The sequence below is a fragment of the Xenopus laevis genome, chromosome 5S (assembly GCF_017654675.1).
Source record: "Xenopus laevis strain J_2021 chromosome 5S, Xenopus_laevis_v10.1, whole genome shotgun sequence".
NCBI lineage: Eukaryota > Metazoa > Chordata > Amphibia > Anura > Pipidae > Xenopus > Xenopus laevis.
In genome coordinates, this window is record NC_054380.1 from 46209273 (window position 1) to 46224277 (window position 15005).

Below are 15005 nucleotides of genomic sequence, written 5' to 3' on the forward strand. Positions count from 1 at the left end.
CACCCCCTCCCTTTCCCCCCAGCAGCAACAGAACAATAGCAGCTCCCTAACACAAGATAACGGCTCCCTGTTACATTAAGGGCTAGTCCACACGGGGAGATAGCGACGCGTTTGCGGTCGCGGCGACAAAGCGCCGCGACAGTCGCCGCGACCGGCGCAGGCGACAGTTTTGTATGGGCGCCTATGTAAAAACGCCTGTGCTAACCACACGAGGCGATGCGCTTTCAACAGTCGCCTGAAAATGCCTCGCCAGGCTTTTTCAGGCGACTGTTGAAAAGCGCATCGCCTCGTGTGGTTAGCACAGGCGTTTTTACATAGGCGCCCATACAAAACTGTCGCCTGCGCCGGTCGCGGCGACTGTCGCGGCGCTTTGTCGCCGCGACCGCAAACGCGTCGCTATCTCCCCGTGTGGAATAGCCCTAAGTAGGAGAAATAACAGCCTGCCAGAAAGTAGTTCCATCCTAAAGTGCAGGCACAAGTCACATGACTGGGACAACTGGGAAACTTGACACTATGTCTAGCCCCATGTCAGATTTCAAAATTAAATATAAAAAAATCTGTTTGGTCTTTTAACCTTTTTATTCTTTGAAATGGCTATGTTAAGTCAAACGTCAGCTTATTATCTGCATCATTTACATGGGGGGGTGGGGTGGTGAAATAAAACTTTGAAAGATGAAAAGCCATCAAAACATATTAGTTTGCAGTCTCCCTTATGCATCATCAGAATATGGTTTTAATGAGCATTCAAAGTGTCCTTTTTATTTGTAAAATCCCAGAACTAAAAAGAAGAAACAACTAATTATGCTGTTTAGAACGGTGTATTTTAATTTTTTTTCCCCTTGTTTTTTTTCTCTCAGGCACTGTAATTGATTCCAATATCTTTTATCCCTTAGACCTAGTGTTAACCAATTCATGTCATTGGGATGCATTTAGTTAGCAAAGACAGTCCTTGCATTATAACCATATAACCATATATTATAACCAAATAAAAAATGGTGGCTTTATGGTTCCTAAAAAAAAAACACACAGCTTTATAAATATTTAAGATTTTACACTGCAGTCTGATTTTCAGACTGTGTTGTAGTCATACCCTTTTTTATATAACAGCTTTATAAAGCTAAATATTCTGCTGCCTTTACTATATATAGAAATTGCTTTTATATGTGGATGATATCATTCTGTATGCTGCTATTTCTACCTTATTTGTACCATATCGGGTTCCTGAAATGCTTCATTCCTGTGCCAACTGTGAACAAAGTCAAGCATAGTTTAAGTGTTTTTTTTTTTTTCTTCTATTTGAAAAGGCTCTATTAAACAATGTATAGAGTAATATGAGAACAAGCTTGCAAAATGCAGTGGAGCACACAAATTTTAAAATGCTTAACACTGTACCAGAGTTAGTGATTTGCTTTTTGAATCTTTGTTCTGATGAGCATTAAGCTGCAATTGTGCAAAAATGAACAGTCATTGTTTTATTTATCATGATATATTTTCTTTTATAGGAGGAACAAAACAGAGGCAAGCCTAACTGGGAGCACCTGAATGAAGATCTGCATGTACTGATAACAGTTGAAGATGCACAAAACAGAGCAGAACTTAAGTTAAAAAGAGCAGTGGAAGAGGTCAAGAAACTGTTAGTCCCAGCAGTAAGTGTGTTTTTTGGTTTTTTTTTCTACTTTTTTTTCAACAAAAGTGCAAATTAAACACCACTGTTTAATGTATTTTTACAGATTGTCCCATTACCCTTACCTTTTTTGAAGGCATATATGTTAATATTTCAGTGAATGCTAGGTAGCTGTACTGACTACCAAATAAATACAATGGTCATTTAGTTCGTTACTATACAGATGAAAACTTTGAGTTCAGGCTGTACTGAATCAACTACTGTCTCTGTGACAATGTACTTTCCTACAGCCTCTTACAAACTAAAGACCCTTTAAAGAGCTATGTGAAGGATAGTACAGAAAGTGGCCTTGAGCAAGCTGTTAAAGAAGTGATATAGTTTTAAAGGCAGCATATTCTGCTTCAGTAGAAATATATCAGCTAACATAAACTTCAGGTGATATTTTGCTCCCTCTATGCCATGTAAAATGTCTCCTGAGCCCCAAGCCTAAGAGACAATTCTATGTCCAGTTTACGCGGTGCTTCCTTCCAAAACTATACACTTAGCTCTGTTATTTAATTGGAGTTTTAAACCTTTGTCTCCCACTTGTTCAGATATTTTTACTCCTGTAAAGGGGAAAGGAAAAAATCGTAATGTTATGACTATAGGAGCCCTCAACACATTATTCATATTTTATTCATATTTCAAGAAACATAAATATACTGTAGAGTGTATCCTTAAAATTCTTGGTGATGTCTTCAGTTATAAGTGGTGTTATTTGCCACATGAAACCTGCATGTAACAAAAAAAGATAAGATAGGTAGGTGGGTTAACTAAATTACAGAGAAGCCCAGAAAAACACAGGTCGCAAGTATTCTGCATAACGGAGCCCATACCTGTATTAAAGATTAAAGGAACGTTGCAGAATGCAAGAAAACTGTTCTGTTTTCACAATAAAGAACATTCACGTGACAAATAACTAAGTCATAAACTTAAAGTTTAAATCTGGGAAAAAGTTTAGTAACTTTTATTTCAATGCCATACAGACATCACATCAGGGTATTTCATTGATACAAGAGAATTTGCAAAGGTTTGTGATCATAGTTAATCTGTGACTTTTGAAAATTGAAATTCATAGGTACAAGTAAGTTATATGTATCTAAATGTTACAAGCTTACTTAAAGGACATTTTAACCCAAACATTGCTTTTTGGCCTAACAAAAGAAAACGGTTATAAGCAACTTTCCAATATGAATTTATTAAAAATTGTTAGTGCTTTTGTAATTTTGTAAAAGTGCTATTGAAAGCTGCTTTTGCTTAACTCCTGGTTGTTACTTTTTAAACAATGTTGCAAAAGCCAGGCTCCTCCAGCAAAACAGGTCTGTTAATCCGTTGTTTTGTCCTTACATTGTATCAACAGACTGAGCCATCAGGGCAGATAATAAAAAGCAGACAACCACTGCTTTCCATAGCAATACATAAATATTTTTTTTTTAAAAAATGCATCAGTTAATAGTGCTGCTCCAACAGAATTCTGCGCTGAAATCCATTTCTCAAAAGAGCAAACAGATTTTTTTTTTCTGACATGGGGCTAGACATATTGTCCGTATCCTAGCTGCCCCCAATCATGTGACTTGTGCACTGATAAACTTCAGTCACTCTTTACTGCTGTACTGCAAGTTGGAGTGATATCACCCCCTTCTCTTTCCCCCCCAGCAGCCTAACAACAAAACAACGGGAAGGTAACCAGATAAAAGCTCCCTAAAGGTGGCCATACATGCACAGATTAAAGCTGCCAATATTGGTCCATTTGACCGATTCGTTAGCTTATCTGGCCGTGTGTGGGGGCTCCCGACGGGTCCTTCCGATCCATATTAGGCCAAAAATCTGCCAGGGCCGAACGTTCAGATTCACTCGTTATCGCCCAGCCGTTAGTGGGCATATCGGGTTAAGATCTAATGGTGTATGGCCACCTTAACACAAGATAACCGCTCCATGGTAGATCTAAGAACAACACTCCGTAGTAAAAGCCAGGTACCACTGCGACACATTCAGTTACATTGAGTTAGGAGAAACAGCAGCCTGCCAGAAAGCAGTTCCATCTTAAAATACTGGCTCTTTCTAAAAGCACATGACCAGGCAAAATGACCTGAGATGGCTGCCTACACAATAATATTACAACTAAAAAAAAAAAAATAAACTTGCTGTTTCAGGAATGAAATTTTATATTGTAGAGTGAATTATTTGTAGTGTAAACAGTGTAATTTAGAAATAAAAACTACATTGTAAATCTTGACAGAATTCCTGTACCTTTTGATAATGACCTGAACTAAAAAAGTTATATTTGAGTTTACCATGTTTGAGGTTGGGAAATCTTTGTTCTAACCTTGTGATCCACATTCAGCATTCCTTATCTTAATCTGTCGGTCCCTTCCCCTGTTCATGTTGAAGGGTGATTTGGGCAGCCATTGAATGCTTTTCAGCTTGCTATTTACTCTAAGCTGAAGCATATGATTTTCTGTCTAGAAGACACTGCTAAAGCAATAGCTTGGGCATATTGTGTCTGCCAGCAAAATATATATGTGGGAGGTAAAGCATGGGTTTTTTACGACTGCATTAACAGATCTGTTGGACTTTGCTACATTGAAGCTCTCATCAGGTCCCTTTATGGGATTATGAAACATTTGCTGGTAATTATATGGTTTTCATTGCGCTCATAACTGATGCATTAAAGGAGAAGGAAACCCTGTAGAAAAAACCCTGTACCCCCCCCCCCCCCACACACCATGTAGACCTTCCTCCCCCCAGGCTAACTGCCCCCCCCCAGGGAAATGCCCATAATTTATACTTACCCCTCGTTGCAGATTCTGGCAGCAGACTTCACTGCATCCATCTTCCAGGTCATCTGTAAGATGACTGGGAGCTCGGTATGCCGGCGCATGCACAGTTGGAGTAATTTGCCGGTTTTCGACAACTGCTCATGCGCCAAAATTTATGGAGATTGCCCATCTCCCAGTCAGCTTACAGAGGACCCGGAAGATGGATGCCACGAAATCCGCTGCCAGAATCTGCAACGAGGGGTAACTATAAAGTATATGGGGCATTTCCCCAGGGGGGGCAGTTAGCCTGGGGGAAGGAGGAAGGCGGGCCTACGTGGGGTGGGGGTACAGGGTTTTTTTCTACAGGGTTTCCTTCTCCTTTAAATGCTACTTGTTCAATAAGTGCACTCCACTGCATCCGTGTGTTTGTCTTGCTTGATTATTTCTGCACTGTTTTTTTTTCTGATTCCCTGTGACATTGCACTTTAAACACTAAACACACAATGATAGGATTCGCCTCATAATATGATTTTAATTGCAAACGTTTTTTCTACATATTTCGAGTTGTGGCTTTCAATTTCACCCTTTTGAGAGCAATCCATAAAAAAAACATAGCTATAGACAAAAAGTAGCCCTATTCGTTGATCTTATGTTGAAAAGTAGTATACTGTCCCTATTATCGGATCTTCCTCACAAATAATTCCCCATATAATGAACCACTCCTTGCCTGTAAACCAAAGACAAAGGCATAAATAGGTTTGGTTATATAGAATCTATCTATATTTAATGTCACTCTTATTATTCCAGATGGGCTTTGGAATAAGTAAGGATTACAAAAGATGAACCTGATTCAGTACAGATATATGTAATTGATGCAGAGTAGACCAGAGATTCAGGTTTTTAAACAACATAAAATGACATCGTAACGTGACAGAAAATAGCACAATGCTCTTAAATATGGTGTAAAATATGCCATTCTATAAAAGGGCATATATAAAGATGGTAGTAAAGTGTTTGTAGTTTTCTCTGATTATTAAAAAAAAAAAAATCTTATGGAAGAATATGTAAGCTAGTCATCACTTTAGCACATCAGTAGGCAGAGGTGCATCAGGAACTCGGCAAGGTGAAACTTCTGATTTATACAATGGCCCTATTGACCTTGCCCGTAATCAGCAAACAAGACTTTCTGCGGTATCTTAAACTTCTAATGCAAAAGCTACGAAAATGATATATTAAACGTGATAAAAAAGAAACAAAGGGAGCCCTTTTATCCATTTGTTTTACTATGCACAGCAGGTCAGTTTATGCAGAGGAATTGTTTACATGTGCTAAAGATGTAGTTGTGCACATGTCTGACTTTCAGATCCCATATCCAGAAAGCTCCAGATTATTAGAATGCCATCTCCACTAGATTTTATTTCAATGAAATTATTCTGATGTTTAAAAATGATTTCATTTATACAGTATGTAATAATAAAGCTGTACCTTGTACTTGGTTCTAAATAAGATACATATTTAATGTAAATATACAAGGATTCTGCTGTGCAATATAAAGAGCTTTTAATCTCATGCCTTCTCGTGTGGTTCATGCCGAACTGCCAGTCTCCTGAAAATCTGTTTGATAACAGGTTAAAATTATAACTTACCCCTTGGTAGAGAGTTGGTTTTTAGTAGTACAAAAAAAAGGAACTTTGACTTATTTGTTTCCAAAGGGACGCTGGGTAGGAAAGGGGACCAGTGAAATGTGGTGGCTCATCTTTATTAACTATGGTTTAGTAGATGGCGGACATTTTTTTTAAACCAACTACATGTAGTTTTTCAGTGCAACAAAAGCCTTTTTAAGGGCCTCTACATATGAGAGTTCATTTGTAAGCTTCTGTATAGTGCCTGGTTAACAGACCCTATTATTCCGTACCAATGGGAGCACCCTGACCCCACACACAGATAAAACACAACATACAGGGTTCGCAGGTATACACCTGCTTGTTAGGGCCCTAAAATATATTCCTATGCTCTTGTGCTGTAAACATAGCATAATAAAACTGAAGGATTTAATGTCAACACTGACAAGGAAGAACAACTCTCCTATGTCTTTCTATTTTCCTGAAGTTTTTTTTTTACCTTTAGTCAAATTGTTTTGTAATTGTTTCGACATCTCTGTAGTCATTGTATACTTGGAGGTAAAAACCATATAAATATATTTGTACTACCTTAAATCTACCTAGAGCATTACTGCAAAAAGCACACAACCAAGTAAGTGTGACTGCCAAATATAAGACGTTACAAAGCATTAACTCTGCTGGTTTGCAGGAGCTACTTGGTGAGCATATCAATTTTACCTGCAGGTCTATGACTGCTGACTTGGAAAATCTCCCTTGCAGGTCAGCAATGTGTGAGGCAACCCTGCCCGTCACACACTGCTGCAGAGACCTAGAAAACTAGCAGGAATTAACCATGAAAATGAGATTTATATATGGAATTGATTTTTGACACTATATTTATTGCTGGCTCCTTGGTTTATTTAGAGCATTATTCACTTTAACACTGATTAATGTTGTGAGACAGGCCAATATTTTAGGTTTCCTGTGATTGTCAATTTTTCAAGTTAAAAAAACTTTTGCGGGAATTAAAAAATAAATAAATACACATTTATAAAATGCCAACATATTCATCAGCCAGGTACAATTGATGGGCGTATACAATGGACATACAGATTATATTCAAAAAGATTAATTGATAAAAGAGGCAATGAGGGACTTAATTTAAATTGTTTGGCCCTCGAGCTGGATTATTCTAAAAGTGATTGACTCGTTGATTAATAGAAACAGTTATTTGAAAATTTTGCCTTTTTTTTCCCAAACAGACCTAGTCTAATTTCTTTGAAGTTCTTACTCTCAGGATTTGTTAAATCAGCTTTAGTGAAAGTAACCACATATAGCTTTTTAAAGGACCAGTAACATAAAAAAAATGAATTTTTTTTTTAGTATACATTGAAAAAAAAAACACAAGAACAATTAAACTTCAAAATCGCAAAGTCTTTATTAAGAAATAACTTGGGCTCCTCTTCAGAAAAGGTGATTACGATACATTGTGTGGTGCTCGATTTCTCCTCCCTGCCATCCTTATTGGAGATAGCCAGGGAGGAGAAATTCAGCGCCGCACAATGGATCGTCGCCTTTTCTGAAGAGGATCGGAAGCAGAATTTTGGTAAGTTATTTCTTAACGGCTTTGCAATTTTAACGTTAAATTTTTCTTGTTTTTTTTTTTTTCAATGTATACAAACAAATCTTTTAACTTTTTTTGATGTTACTGGTCCTTTAATAAAATTCCCATAGGCTGTGAGACCTCTGGGGAGGCTTTAGCAGTGATTATCTGCATCCCTAGTAATTGAACTAATGTTACTAGTAGGGTCTACCCCCATATTGTTTTGCGTATCTTGGTTAATCTTGGTTTGTGTATGGATATGACACCTGCTTCAAGTCAAAGTATTTAGGATAGTTTTTACGATATTCCTGTGGAATATGAGATTTTTCCTCATAAAAAAGGCTTTGTATGGAAAAGTGGGCTGTTTTTATGTGATTTGTTTGATTTGCTTCTCTTTACCTGCATTTTGTAAGGAAGGTACAGAGATGCAGATCTGTTCCTATACATTTCTGTCTCTAGCTTCACTGACGGACACAGCTTCAGTGAGTGCAGCTACATGGAGTAGAGAACGTCTCAGAAAAAGCGAAAGCATGCATTTTTCATGCTGATTTTGTTTCTGTGTAGCTGCCCTCAGGTCAGTGCTGTGTCTGACAGTAAAGCTAGCACTAAAACATATATAGGCTCATCTGATGCTCTGTCTTCCTTACAAAATGCTGTGTAAAATGAAATTCACAGAAAAAAACTGTGTATAATAAACTGTTAATTTATCAAGGTGTGTATAATTTTACACCATACGAACATCAGATATTATTTTACATTGATTCCAGTGGAGGTCACTCTTAAGAAAAGAAAGTGTAACAAATTATACCACATTTTTTACATGGCAAAGCCTGGCAATGTATGGTGTATTATCCCTCTGTTTTTTACACAGTGTGATAAATTTGCCCCTTAGTGTGCCCTTGCCCTTATTGCTTATGAGTATTGTTTCCCTTTACTTTACCTTCTCTTGCCAACCAAATATTTAGCAGAAATGTGTATATTTTCTTTGCTTTTTACAATCCACAAGGCTAATCTTAAAAAATAATTGTATTGACTGTTTTCTATTGACAATTGTATTTGTGGTATTTTGTCAACATCTACATGCTATTCACTTTCCATTCTTTTACTTATTGTGGGTGTAGCTCACAATCAGGTGATACCTGGCACCTGACTTTCTGCTCCACATTTACCTAGGTTTCGGTCTCAAAATTTATACCCAGGGATTAATTGCTTAGATTAATTGCCTTGAAGTGACCACTGCATTAAAAAATCACTGTTATTCTAATACTGTACACAAAGGCAATTATCGCTTAGAAAAGACAGTCTATCATTGGCTATCTTTATTTCTTTTTTATTACTCTTTTTTGTGCCACATTCACTAAACAAAATGCCCCTAGCTCCCAACTGATACATGATTGGTGCTCTATCAGAAAGGCTGGAAATAGCCAGCAGGCTAAGAATCATGTGGCTGTTTTTGTGACCCGGTAAGGACATGTCTTCATGGGGCCCTTTGTAATTAGATTATTGGTCCATGAATGAAGTGATAGATGAGTGTTTCAGCCTACCACCTAGGTGGCCAAATCAGTCACAGATCTGCTTGGTTGTTGACTGAACCTAAATGCATTGCTCAATCTTTTATTAATCATAAATCCTGGGTCAATTAACACTATTCCATGTATAATATAGGTTGATCTAGTCAGACACTATTCTACATTTTTAGCCAAATGGGACTGTTCCTTCTGATTTTTAGAGCAAAACAATATGGTCTTCTTTTTAATTAAACTTCTGTCTGTTCAGCAGGTGCTGCATAATAAAAAGGAGCTCATAAAATAGTTGATGCTTAATTGTCAGCTAAATTAAAAGTCAAAATGAAACTATCAAAAAGCCTATGCCAACAAAAATAATGTGTGATTCTGACCGGCATAAAACATGCCAAAGCAAAGTGGAATGGGGAAGCTGTTTGCTGGCTGTAACACGCTGCTTTGTCATGTCGTTAAAGCTTATCCAGGACAAATGTCTGTGCAGGCCATTTATATTTAAGTGATTAGTTTTACATTTTTTGTAATCTTCGGCTCTGCATTAGCATTTCATTTTTCTTTTTGCAAGGCCTATGATACACTAGTAGTAGGCTTTTTCATTTGTTTTTCCTTTCTCCATGTACACCGATCATCTTTTTTGTCACTAATACATTTTCTTAAAGGGGTTGTAAACACTTTTTTTCAGTTCAGTTGGTTTCAGATAATCACCATAAACAAAGACTTTTTCCAATTACTTTCCAATTTCTAGTTGTGATATTTTTTTCTAGTATTGAAGTGTAAAGTTTAATTTTTTTCACCTTCTAAAGCAGCTCTGGGAGGCGGGGGTCGCTGTAAGGGTTGTTGGACACGTGGCTACTGGGGGAGATGTGTCTAATCTCCCCTAAATGCCTTCCCACTGGCTAGAATATAAATCACCCACTGGGTGGCACTTGGATCACTTCGTTTTTCTGAATTCACCCGAAGTTGCCTCACGAAACTTCGGGCAGCTTCGGAAAGCCAAAGTGATCTGAGTGCCATCCCGCCGGCAATTTACATTCTAGCCGTGGTAAGGCATTTAGGGGAGTTTACTCCCCCAAAGAAGAGATGATCTGTCGCTGGGCGGCTAATCTCCCCCAGTAGCCATGTGTGCCACCACCGTAACTGTTCTAAATTGATACATTTAGTTGATACATGTGCTATCTTTGGCCTGCTGAGCAGAATCCCTGAGTTTCATTAAAGGCAGCTGTTAGAATTGATACAATAGTTGCTAATATTCCACAGATACTGCTGAGAAATGTATTGACTAATTGTATCAACTAAATGTAGCAAATTGTAAGAGTTCATAATGCCTCTGAATCACTGAGCTGCAAGAATGAGACACTAGAGCAGTGATCCCCAACCAGTAGCTCGTGAGCAACATGTTGCTCTCCAACTGCTTGGATGTTGCTCCCAGTGGGCTCACACTAAGTGCTTATTTTTGAATTACTGATTTGGAGGCAAGTTTTTGTTGCATAAAAACCACATGTACTGCCAAACAGAGCCTCATGTTGGTTGACAGTCCACATATGGGTTACCAAATGGCTAGTCACACCCCTTATTTTGCACCCAAAGAACATATTTGATGCTAATGTTGCTCCACAACTCCTTTTACATCTGAATGTTGCTCACGGGTTCAAAAGGTTGGGGATCCCTGCACTAGAGACAGGAACATTCAAATTTAAACTTAAATTTAGGGAAAAGAGTAAAGAATATAAGATGCAAAGCGATTGAAAAAAGTTGGTTTATGGTCAACAATATGAACTGAAAATGAAAAACTGAACTGAAAAAAGTGTTCGAAAGGTGAACAACCCTTTAAGTGTTCTATTAAAACTTTCTTTTTGGTTTATCTACACCACATAATTTTCTTTAGTAACACAGAACAGTGTCTTTACAAAGGTCTGTGCTTTTAGGAGAAGGATCACTGTTGAGCCTAAGGCGAACTAGTAAAATTACCTTTATTTTCTAATTCCTCAGATTGAGGAAACCATGGTCGTCTGCTTCTAGTTTACACAGTATTTTCTCACCTCATTTGGTAAGCAGTCAATTTACCCCTTCCCCATCTTGAGTCAGTCTTAAAAGTGAAAGAATCCGGGCCTTGGGGCCCATCTGCTTTCTATAGTGGGCGGTACATAAATGTTCTGCAAAGAAGAGGAAATTAATCTTTGTGTTGTGTAGCTAGCAGAATTCTAATAACCTTTGCAGTTTGTCCTCATTTTTTTATGTTTTGTGGCTATTTTTTATTTACTTTTTGGTTTTGTAGTTTTTTGGGTTAAAATTTAAGATCTTATCTGTTTGCTAGGGGTAGATTACTAATGATCAGTGGCCAGTTTGGAATAAGATGAATGGCTTATAAAGAAAAAAACCAAGAGCAAAACAATAACATTAAAAGCTCACCGTTGCATGATCCTTGCTTAGAATAGACCCCTCTATATCCTTGTAAAAATGTGTGCATCTCCTTTAAAAGAATGAGATAACAGGCATAAATAAATTGGCCGCTAGCAGAATTTTGTGCCATTATTGACATTGCATTTACTGCATGCCCCAATAGATCTATGCACGCTTAAGCACCCACTGCAGTGATTTTTATTTGCCTTTGAGACTCAGGAATTTGTTTCCTTTCATGTTTCGGACAAGCCTGCTACCCACTAGAACTTCTCCAAAGCATTTATGGAAAAACATTAATATTTGAAATGTTTATGTTCCTTTTACTTGGCAAATGAAACCGGACACTAAATAAAAAAAGAAAGTGCTTTTTGGAGGCAGTCTGTCAAGAACAGCTGTATCCAAGCAGGGTTCCAATTCCCAGACTAGGCAAGAGCCATGAAGGCTGATTCTGTAATGTCTGCTGTGAGCTTTGGGAGGGAGCGGACAAAGAATCTTTGTGATTCAGCTCAACTTTGTGAAAGAGCTTCTTATTGAGTGTTTCCAACACCACCGATGTAGACAATGGCAACCCTTTTCTGCACTTGTTTTACTGTATACTTTATAAAATATATTCAGCGTTTAGACTCTTTCACAGCAAATATTTTTTTTTGCATTTGTGTGTGAGCTGCAGACTCGTGTGTAGATAATGAGGTCATTTACATTTGATGCTACAAACTTATATGGGATTGTGCAGAAGCCACTCTGCTTGGTGTTTCAGTTTTGATTGGTGCCCAGCTGCATAGAATTGTGTATATACAGAGGTAAGCATATATAGAATAAAGAGAAGACAGAACCTTGGGCATCCGGTCTTTGTTTTTATAAATAGTTGCTTTATGGGCTAGTTAGACCTTACTTCACCAGTAGAATGTGTGCCATTAACCAAAAATTTGGTGCAACCTTCCTTAGAAAATCTTTGTGGCAGATCTGTTCAGATGTTTACATGCAGCTGAAGCACTGACCATTATCTTATATTAATGCCTTCCTGCATGTGATACAGGTATGGGATCCATTATCCGGAAACCCATTATCCAGAAAGATCCAGAATTATGGAAAGGCCATCTCCCATAGATTCCATTATAATGAAATAATCCTAATTTTTCTTTGTATTAATAAAACAGTACCTCATACTTGATCCAAACGAAGATATTATTAATCCTTATTGGAAACAAAACCAGTTTATTGGGGTTATTAAATGTTTACATGGTTTTCTAGTAGACTTAAAGTATGAAGATCCAAATTACGGAAAGATTTGTTATCAAGAAAACCCCAGGTCTCAAGCATTCTGGATACCTGTATAAGGTTTTGATGCTGTTCTCAGTATTGCACAGCCTTTAAAATCTTTACAGGCTTTCTGTCTAGGGACATTGAGAGCAATAATTAGTAATTTCACTTGACTGTCAGAAGAATTGACATTTTAGAGGTTTCGCCTTAGGATAAAAAGCATTGGTTTGGGATCTGCCATCCTAAACGAGTTTCCATGGGAATTTTGGAACACTAGAGGTGTATTCTTAAAGTGGTATGGGGCGTTTGCAGAAAAACATAAATTAATGATTGGAAAATTAAAATTCCTCCTTCATTTTGTGTAGGCTGATCAGCGAAAATGGCTTTAAAGAGCTGCTTTCTTAATGAGGAGGAGTTAAGCCATTCTTCCTCATAGCCAATAGGCTTATTAGGCTAAATTGTTTCAGCTAAATACAGTACAGTAAGCACATTTCAGGAGACAGTTTGCATGAAAACCCTAGAGTAAAAGAAAATGAAATAACAAGTGCATTGTTCCAGTCATAGATTGAATAGCCCTTTGCTAGATTAGATCTGTTTTGAGTAATCCTGCTAAGCATCAATGATTTGTATTGTTTCAGCATGCATTATGCTGGTATTGATTTTTAACTACTGTCATGCAATGTTCTGTTCCCTGCTTGACAGATCAGTGTGTTAAGGCTTACAATTTGCAAGGGAAGACTTTAAATAAAGAGAAAATGAATCAGGCTGTCACCTTCTTTAGTAGGTTCTGTTAGGTCACAAGTCAATGCTCTCTCAGTTCAGGCTCACATTCACTCACGAGGAATCCAAGTTATGACCTGCTGACTTGTCCGTCTTCTAGATTGCTGCTGAAATGTGAGAAAATGGAGTCTGTGTTTTCACAAACGCCTAAAGTGATGAACATCACTTATGCTTGTTTAACCTTCACTTGTACTCAAGAAGTCACGTGTAGCAATCAGAAGTGATGTGCTGGTGTTTTCCTGCCAACCGACTGTAAAGCGTTTGTATTATCTATTCTAAAAGTAGAGTGTGGTGCTGAGATCCACTCTCTCCTATATCATGGTGTCTATCATGGTACAAATACACTTTTTTTTTTTGTTTCTCGATTTTGGCATGGTTCACTTTACATTTCAATTTTTTTCTTTGTAAATACACACTAGGCAGTGTTCCCGTTTCTTGGGGCATGAGTTTATTTTGGAGAGTATTTGATGAGGCTGAACAGCTGTACCTTTCTGTAAAATTGATTAACTGTTACTAATGGCACAACCGAAACTTTTGGAAATGCCTTTAGGGACTTTCTGCTTTGTTTGCAATCTCTTGTCCAAGGGAGTGAAATGACAATTTCTTCATATTTCACAGAGACATGATGTGTAAATTCAGATCTTTTAAAACAATGTTTACATCCATTTATCCTGGTTAAAACTATATTAAGTCTTTGTACGACCAAGGAATTGTTCATAAGTCTCTAAAAAAATGGCAATAAAGTTGGCATTATTGTTGCCTTTCATTTTTTTTTGTTTATTCAGGGGACAATCATTACTTAGAACAACGTGACCAATAAAATACTGTAAATATAATTTAAAGAGACTGTTTTATATACACTAATTCAATATTTTCAGTGGTTTTAAAGTAATCTGTAAATCTAATTGTAATTGAAAGCAGTGAGCTTTTTTTTCCCCCTTTATTTTTATGCACTCATGCCTGTTTCTGTGAGTACATAAAAAGTCTCACAAAAGTCTTTTTGCCTCATTGCTTCAGGAGTTTGTTTTATAAATAACATGTTCAACATATATTGTAAAGTTAATTACAATTACTTTCAGTATTCAAAAAACTGTCCACATCCCTTTCAGGAGTTTTCTTCCGAGCTTCTATACATGTGTAATATACTTTGAAGTTTCTGTTGTGAATCTCACTTTCATGGTTCTGCATGAGCGTACTGGAATGTGGATGATTCGTTTCTACAGTAAATTGTGGATTTTCCTGGTTCTGAGTCATTTCCTTACTAGCTCTGTCCAAATTCCTTTAAAAAAAAAAATCACATTCATGGCTTGTGAAAACAGGTGGTAGCAGCCAGTTATAATAGAAGGCATGGACATAACCCAACTCAAGAGAGCACTCCCCAAAACAAGGAGTATCCTGTAATGTTCTATATTGCCTTTA

General features: G+C 37.4%; 1 protein-coding gene across 12 annotated transcripts in view; it reads left to right on the forward strand.

Annotated features, from left to right (window-relative positions):
- qki.S (QKI, KH domain containing, RNA binding S homeolog) overlaps positions 1-15005 on the forward strand; it is a 99762-nt gene that overhangs the window by 65928 nt on the left and 18829 nt on the right. For all 12 annotated transcript variants that reach the window (XR_005961479.1, NM_001096388.1, XM_018264583.2 and 9 more), the window contains 1 exon segment: positions 1503-1646. Coding sequence is in view for 11 of the 12 variants with exons in the window: in NM_001096388.1 (NP_001089857.1) it covers positions 1503-1646 (144 nt within the window). In the remaining variant the exon portion in view is untranslated.